The sequence below is a fragment of the Lethenteron reissneri genome, chromosome 7 (assembly GCF_015708825.2).
Source record: "Lethenteron reissneri isolate LAM-NWPU_2019-01 chromosome 7, ASM1570882v1, whole genome shotgun sequence".
Taxonomy (NCBI): Eukaryota; Metazoa; Chordata; class Hyperoartia; order Petromyzontiformes; family Petromyzontidae; genus Lethenteron; species Lethenteron reissneri.
The window spans coordinates 5,149,074-5,157,081 of record NC_083785.1 but is presented as its reverse complement, the minus strand read 5'-3'; the positions used below and the strand labels follow the sequence as shown (position 1 = coordinate 5,157,081).

Below are 8,008 nucleotides of genomic sequence, written 5' to 3'. Positions count from 1 at the left end.
GGCGCGGTGGTGGGGGTGGTGGAGGAGATCCGTCGCGATTGCTGGCGGCGTCCCGAGACGATTCTTGCGGCGGTGTGAGCCCCCCCCACGTGTTCTGGAATGGGCCGTGAAAATGGATACCCCTGAGCTACATCTTAATCCCTCTTCGAGTGACCTCTGGTCCACACCGCGGTGGAGAGGGCCGCGTTCACGCCGGGCCCAATCCTCTTTCTCTCGGCCCGTGGTTGTTGCCTTCGGCGTCGCGAGGTGAAGAATCCATTCGGAGCTCTCCCAGAGCGCCACGACCCCCCCCCCCCTCCCGGCGTGTTGGACAAGGGTCTAAAAGATGGAGGTGACCTTGTTTTCTCGGCCTCGGTCAATCGGTGATCACGGACGAAGCTGTCGACGCCACCGCCTCGCCGCCGCTTCCTACTGCTGCGTCCCGCGTCTCGGCACGGCCCTCGGCGCTTGCGGTAGCACCGTGAACGCGCTGCCCGCGGTTCGGTGGCCGTGCAGGCCAAGGGTTGGTGGATCACGAAGATCTCTGTGAAACTTCCTGACCTCCTGGGCCGCGTGGTGGCCCAGACGACAGCAGCACAGCGATTGGGCTCTGTGAACTTTGCGGGTTTAGAGTGTTATACCCCCCCCCCCCCCCTGCTGCTTTCTCGAGCCAGGGTGCGGCTCCTTGACGCCCGCGGGGAAGAGAGATGGACAAACTTGCGTGGTGAGCCACCAACCCTCGCTGCCTCCACAGTGCGGGATTACAGGCAACCACGTGCGCAGCCACCATCATCACCACCATCGCCACCATCGCCACCACCACCCGTCTACTCGCACTGTCATTGCCTCCCTCGCGTGGAGCGAGACAGACGCCGCGTGGTGTAGCCGAGAGCACTCCTCCACGCCCCGCACCCACTTCGCTCCGCACCCACCTCGCTCCATCCTCGCCTCCTCCTCCATCACCCACCCACCCACTGCCTCACTGCAAACCTCCTCCGCGTGTCTCTTGTCCACGACTCGTGACCACCTCCTCCTCCCACGCGCTCGCACAGCCGGGCGCGCGAAGGTGAGGCGAGGACTGTGGGTGGGACTGGGTAGACGGGGGGTGGGTGGGGGCTACCCCCCCCCCCCCGCCCTATAAAGCGAGGAGGGATTCCACGCCACGGCCAAATCCTCTTCCTCTCGGACGACCAAGCCCCCCGGGAGCTCGCGGTGTCACTCCTGGGCCACCAGCCACGACCCCTCGCCATGGGCCAGTGGACCTACGATCTGTGCGGCTGCTTCGAGAACTGCAGCCTGTGCGTGCTCACGTGGCTGGCGCCGTGCGTGACGGCCGGACACAACGCCGAGGACACGGGCCAGGGCAGCTTCGTGGCCTGCTGCCTCGTCTTCCCCTTCGCCGGCTGGTGGTTCACCGCTCAGAGCCGCAAGAAGACGCGGGAGATGCGCGGCATCGATGTGAGCAGCGACACCATCATCACCACCATCACCATCATCACCACCATCATCACCACCACCACCATCATCACCACCACCACCATCATCACCATCATCACCACCGCCACCATCGTCACCAGCGGCATGCACCAGCATCTCACATGGCCGCTATCGTCACCACCACCAACTCTGTCTCAACGACAGCACCACCTGCAACGCAGCGGCTATAGCGCCGCCTTCATCTCTCATCAGCACCTGCCACCTGCCTTGTTGTTGTTGGTGCTCATCAGCACTGCCACCTGCCTTGTTGTTGTTGTTGGTGCTCATCAACACTGTCACCTGCCTTGTTGTTGTTGTTGTTGGTGCTCATCAGCACTGCCACCTGCCTTGTTGTTGGTGCTCATCAGCACTGCCACCTGCCTTGTTGTTGTTACTGTTGGTGCTCATCAGCACTGCCACCTGCCTTGTTGTTGTTGTTGTTGTTGGTGCTCATCAGCACTGCCACCTGCCTTGTTGTTGTTGGTGCTCATCAGCACTGCCACCTGCCTTGTTGTTGTTGTTGGTGGTGCTCATCAGCACTGCCACCTGCCTTGTTGTTGTTGTTGTTGGTGCTCATCAGCACTGCCACCTGCCTTGTTGTTGTTGTTGGTGGTGCTCATCAGCACTGCCACCTGCCTTGTTGTTGTTGTTGTTGGTGCTCATCAGCACTGCCACCTGCCTTGTTGGTGGTGGTGGTGCTCATCGGCAGCAGAAGCTGGACCGTAACTCTCGCCCTCGGCGACATCTGTGTCTCACGTCAGCCACTTCACACTCTCCACGTCACAACGTCGGTAACAACACCACCAACATCCCAACATCATCATCATCGTCGCCACCGCTCGCCATCGCCGTCAACAAGCACACAGCATCGCGGCGAAGCACCATCACAATCGCCACCGCTATCATCACCCACATCGGCAGTGCCGAGTGGCCATGTATGTTCCACTCGTTTCGCACCGTAGTGGCCAGGCGGGCGACACGCACTGTGCGGTACGCGTCCTGGAATGTCCGTGAGCCTCCACGAGACGTCGCGGTGCCTCGGTGCGCCGCGACTCCGGTCCCAGCTCCTCGTCGTCCCCAGCGCGCGGAGACGAGCAGTGGGGAGGAGGAGACGGAGCGGCGTCTCCAGACAGACGCCGCCGCCAGCACCACGGGGGGAGTCAACTCCGTCGCAGCGCCTCGGGGCGCGAGCCGAGGAGGGCTCCCCCCAAGCAGCTCAAGGCCCCCCCATCCCCCCCAAGGGAATCGTGAACAAACGAGGGCGTCAAACATCATCTCAGCTCGATGAACGTAGCGCGTCACCCTCAATCACATCCACCTTGTCCGCATCTCTGTTCTGTCCTCACCTGCCGCATGTCCATTGTTCATCACCTCCCGTCACCGTCTCGCTCGGCTGTTGTTCATTGCGAGGAGCGGGGCCCCAATGACGAGGTGCGCGTAACTCCCTCCCTCGCCTTGGGGCAGCGCCACCGCCACCACCGCCGCCACCACCGCCGCCGCCACCACCACCGCCACCACCACCACCGCTGTTGCCCTCGGCCGCGTCAGCCTGACAGCGAGAGTCGGCCCGGCCGGGAGGGGCAGCACTGCTGATGAGTCGGATGCGAGTGGATTCTTCATTGCGTCTCAATGGCAGTCGGGTGTCATGGGCGTGTGTGTGCACGTGTGTGTGCACGTGTGTGTGCACGTGTGTGTGCACGTGTGTGTGCACGTGTGTGCACGTGTGTGTGCGCACGTGTGTGTGCGCACGTGTGTGTGCACGTGTGTGTGTACGTGTGTGTGCACGTGTGTGTGTACGCGTGTGTGCATGTGTGTGTGTACACACACACATACGTGTGTGTGTACTTGCCTGTGTGCTGTGAGGAGCGACGCTCACAACAACGAGCGGAGCGCCTGACGGATAAAAGCGTCGCGAGACGGCGCAGTGGGCAGTACAGCTGGTGGTGCATCTGCCGGTCATCTCGGTCGGTTACCCTCTGGTATCTGGGTCTGTCCCGTCGCCTCCTTCCAGCAGCGAGCCTTCGTCACGTGGCCTCGAAGTGCACCTAGCCTGGCACAAGCGCCGTGGTGACGTCACCGCCACGCATTAGCGAACGGCGGCTGGTGTGTGCGGTGTTCACGTCCGCGTGTGTGTCCCCGTGTGTCCGCGCGTGCCCAGGGCTCGTTCGGCAAGGACCTGCTGCTCGCCTGCTTCCTGCCGTGGTGCACGATGGTGCAGATCGCGCGGGTGAGTCAGACGCCCTCGTCGGCGAGCGCCGCCAGCCTTGCGACCCACGTGGGGGAGCAGAGGGGGGGGGAGCAAGGGGGGGGAAGAGGGGGGGGGGAGCAGGGGGGGAGCAGAGGGGGGGAGCAGAGGGGGGGGGGAGCAGGGGGGGGGCAGAGGGGGGGGGGAGCAGGGGGGAGCAGAGGGGGGGAGCAGAGGGGGGGGGGCAGAGGGGGGGAGCAGAGGGGGGGGGCAGAGGGGGGGGGCTCCTCCTGCTTGTGGGCGCGTCGGGTAGCGCGCTGCGCTCCCAACCCAGACACCACAGTTCAATTCATGTTTATGACCAACACCAGTGATGGTTATCTGAACCGACCCTGGTCCTCCCGTAGGTCGACTCGGCCTCAAACAAATACCTGGCGAGTGTAAACATCGCCATTAGGGCGATACCGGTGGCCGGGCGTGGTGCTGGCCACTCACCGCCTCGTGTGCCGCGCCGGCCTTCGTGGTGTTCGCTCAAAGCACTCGCCCCAACAGTCCGTCAAAGTGTTTGTTTTTGAGCGTGTCAGTCTGTGTTCGACACTTCACGTGGCCTCAAGGTGCACATGGCCTGGCACAAGCGTCGTGGTGACGTCACCGCCACTTAGTGGCGAATGGCGGTTGTTGTTGTTGTGTGTCAGTTTGCGTGAATTTCACGTGGCTCGTCTCGCTCTGTTTCCCAGGAGCTCAAAGAACCCCCGGCTCAACAACCCATACAGAGGTCGTAGACACCCAGCAGCACCGGCGCCCTGCATCAACACCCTGGAGCCAGCCAGCCAACAGCACCCAGCGTCATCTCACTCCCAGCGCCATCTCACTCCCTACATCTCACTCCCAGCACCATCTCACTCCCAGCACCATCTCACTCCCAGCACCATCGCACTCCCAGTGTCATGTCACTCCCAGTACCATCTCACCCCCTACATCTCACTCCCAGCACCATCTCACTCCCAGCGTCATCTCACTCCTAGCGTAATCTCACTCCCAGAACCATCTCACTCCCTACATCTCACTCCTAGTGTCATCTCACTCCCAGCACCATCTCACCCCCTACATCTCACTCCCATCATTACCTCACCCGCCGAGGTCCTGGCTTCAATCCGGGATGTCGGTGCCCCTCTGCGTTGAACTTCTCTCGCACCGCGCGCAGCCACCCGCGCGGGGGAAGGACATCAAACGAAGCAAACTAAACATATTTAATGGGGTTCTCAATTAAAGCAAGCTGATGGTGTATATTTATATACAATTATACCTCAATTACAGTACATATATATACATATGATCATCACAGTCTATATAACGTATATCATCTTGATTGACGTGTGACGAGCGATCTCGTCGTAGAGTGTGGCGAATTCTGCCTCTGGTCGTGTAAGTCACGCGGTGTCACGAACTGTGCCAATAAAACACTCCCCGTGAGCCGTGCCTCGTGCTCGTTCTGTGTGCACGCCGTGAGGTGGTCGCGGGATGTGCTGTCAGCTAGGAGCATCGTTCAATGCCGACACGGAACACGCCGGGACGGGTGGCCATCACCCCGCGCGGCCACCTTTGTCTCCCCAGTGCTGATCTCAGCACACGGCACCGGGTGCTCATTTAAGGCCGAGTTGAGTTCGGGGAGGGCCAGTATTGGGTGAAATATGCACCACTGCTGTTGATTGGGAGCGGGAATCGAACTCGATTCGCCGGGTTCACAGCGCAGTGCGTTAACCACTGCGCCACCGATCCCGCCACACGGACACAAGCACAGACACACAAGCACAGACACACAAACACAAGACACACAAACACAAACACAAGACACACAGACACACAGACACAAGACACACAGACACACAAAGACAACAATCCCTCGTGTCGCCCCACGCAGCCCTTGCGAGAGGAGTGCAATGACTCACGACTGTCTCGCTCATTCGCCTCGGGGCTCTTGATTGGAGGCGCCACGCCTGATGAATCTGGCAACACGTGCAGTTGATCAGCTCCCCGTTGCTCATACAATTAATGATTACATAATTATGGTAACGTAATTATATAATTGTAGCTCCCGCCGGGTCGTCACGTGCGAGGTGAATGAATCAGCTGATCTCTCCCATTCCTGCACGATCTCTCACACAGAGAAGGCGACACAGCTGCCCGTGAGGACAGCGAGGCTGTCTGCGAGCACCTATTGAGGCCTCCACCGTAAGTTGGAACAGCCCGGACCGCAACTGTGCACTTACCATGTGCTATGAAGGGACATTGCCCGAAACGTTGCCTTTCATACATTGTTTCCATGAAATGTGTTGGGTTTGTGTCGTTGTCCGCGCCTTGTGCACCGCTGCCGACGCACCGACTGCGAACACCACTTTGTTCCAAGTTGGGCCGAGCCGAGCTCGGGATGGCCCGGCCCTGCTTTGGAGACTCCATTACCTCGGGTGTCGTGCGTGACTGTGACTCCAGCCTGGCCATTGGGCCAACAATATTAATGCTGGGTGGGCTTCCCCTAGGTCGACTCGGGCTAAAATTGTAGGGTTCCTTTGTGTGCGGCGCTTTGGTCGTGATCCTTAGCAATGGAGATACAAAGGCGGCCGTGCGTGGGTCTGTCCTGTCGATTTGACCACGCCGACGTTAATTGATGCTCGCAAACGGGGTTCTGCTGACCAGCTCTTATCCCACGCTGTGTGATCACTGCTGCTGTTCACGCACGCGCGTGCGAGTGGGTGGGTGAGTGAGTGTGTGAGTGAGTGCGCACCGCCAGCGATCTACCGGCTTCAGCGTCAGTCCACAACAGGCGAGTTTCTCTGTTAGAAGCTGATGATGCTGCTGCTGATGATGGGAGGGGAGTCGTGCGTGCGATGCGTGAGTAGCGCGAGGCTCGGGCCGACGGCGCCCGCGGGAGTCCACGCGGCATCGTGGGGCCAGGCCACGCGAGCTCCTGGGCGAGAAGATTCGCAAAGAGCCGAGTGCGACTGCGCCACTCGACTCCTATCGGAGATGCGCCATGGGAAAAGGCCGCAGAGTCGTTATGCCCAGGACTATTGTTGGAGGGGGGTCGGCGTGAGATGATGAACGAACGAGGTGGGGATGCGAGCGGACTGGAGCGCTGTGGCGACATGGGCGACACGGACGACCGTCCTCGTCGCCGCCGCCGCGTCGAGAGCGAGGAGCGCGCCGGCTCCGTGTTTGCCGCTGGCGAACTGCTGCTGCCGCTGCTGCAAGCTGAGAAGTGCGCAGAGAAACACGAGGAAGCGCATAGCCGGCATGGCAGTTGCGCGAGATTAAGAGTGAAAGACAGAGTGATTAGGTGACAAAGAATCCTGCCCGCTAAAAATATCGTGTTTGTCGTTCCGAGGCTTGCGGAACCATATCTCGTCAGCTTGCCTGTCGGCAGCAAACCAGAGATCGTTTTCATGGCCCCGATTGTACCGATTCTTTGTGTGTTTCTGTTGGGTTGCATCGTGTGGGTCCGGTGCCAGTTTTAATTAGAACCCTCCGCTACCCAGCGACAGCAAATCAAGTCGCCACATTATGGGAAAATGTACCAAGCCATTTGGTTTATATCGGCAACACCGAAGGATGAGGAGGGATGTTAAAAAGCCTAAGCATAATTTGACAATTTTATATCCCGAAGTTTCGCTGGAGATGGCGCTCGGCATCATCAGGTGTCATTGAATTTGGATCTCACGAGAGCTTTGGTGTTTTTGTGTAGCTCTGTAGAGTTGCGGTGTCTTTGTGGAGCTCTGTAGAGTTGCGGTGTCTTTGTGGAGCTCTGTAGAGTTGCGGTGTCTTTGTGGAGCTCTGGAGAGTTGCGGTGTCTTTGTGGAGCTCTGTAGAGTTGCGGTGTTTTTGTGTAGCTCTGAGTTGCGGTGTTTTTGTGTAGCTCTGTAGAGTTGCGGTGTTTTTATGTAGCTCTGTAGAGTTGCGGTGTTTTTGTGTAGCTCTGTAGAGTTGCGGTGTTTTTGTGGAGCTCTGTAGAGTTGCGGTGTTTTTGTGGAGCTCTGGAGAGTTGCGGTGTTTTTGTGTAGCTCTGGAGAGTTGCGGTGTTTTTATGTAGCTCTGTAGAGTTGCGGTGTTTTTGTGTAGCTCTGTAGAGTTGCGGTGTTTTTGTGGAGCTCTGTAGAGTTGCGGTGTTTTTGTGGAGCTCTGGAGAGTTGCGGTGTTTTTGTGGAGCTCTGGAGAGTTGCGGTGTTTTTATGTAGCTCTGTAGAGTTGCGGTGTTTTTATGTAGCTCTGTAGAGTTGCGGTGTTTTTGTGGAGCTCTGGAGAGTTGCGGTGTCTTTGTGGAGCTCTGGAGAGTTGCGGTGTCTTTGTGGAGCTCTGTAGAGTTGCGGTGTCTTT

At 59.1% G+C, this 8,008-nt stretch overlaps 1 protein-coding gene across 1 annotated transcript; it reads left to right on the top strand.

The window, feature by feature from the left end:
* Positions 1-1,096: 1,096 nt before the first annotated feature.
* Positions 1,097-5,113, top strand: LOC133358621 (uncharacterized). Its single transcript, XM_061577006.1, has 3 exons — positions 1,097-1,437; positions 3,614-3,682; positions 4,378-5,113. Exons 1-3 carry the CDS (start codon positions 1,228-1,230, stop codon positions 4,420-4,422), a joined length of 324 nt encoding a protein of 107 aa, XP_061432990.1. The 5' UTR covers positions 1,097-1,227; the 3' UTR covers positions 4,423-5,113.
* Positions 5,114-8,008: the final 2,895 nt, after the last annotated feature.

Coding starts and splice junctions, on each gene's coding strand:
- LOC133358621 (XM_061577006.1), top strand. CDS start 1,228: ATGGGCCAGTGGACCTACGATCTGTGCGGCTGCTTCGAGAACTGCAGC. Junction 1,438..3,613: donor GGGAGATGCGCGGCATCGAT/GTGAGCAGCGAC, acceptor GCGCGTGCCCAG/GGCTCGTTCGGCAAGGACCT. Junction 3,683..4,377: donor CGATGGTGCAGATCGCGCGG/GTGAGTCAGACG, acceptor TCTGTTTCCCAG/GAGCTCAAAGAACCCCCGGC.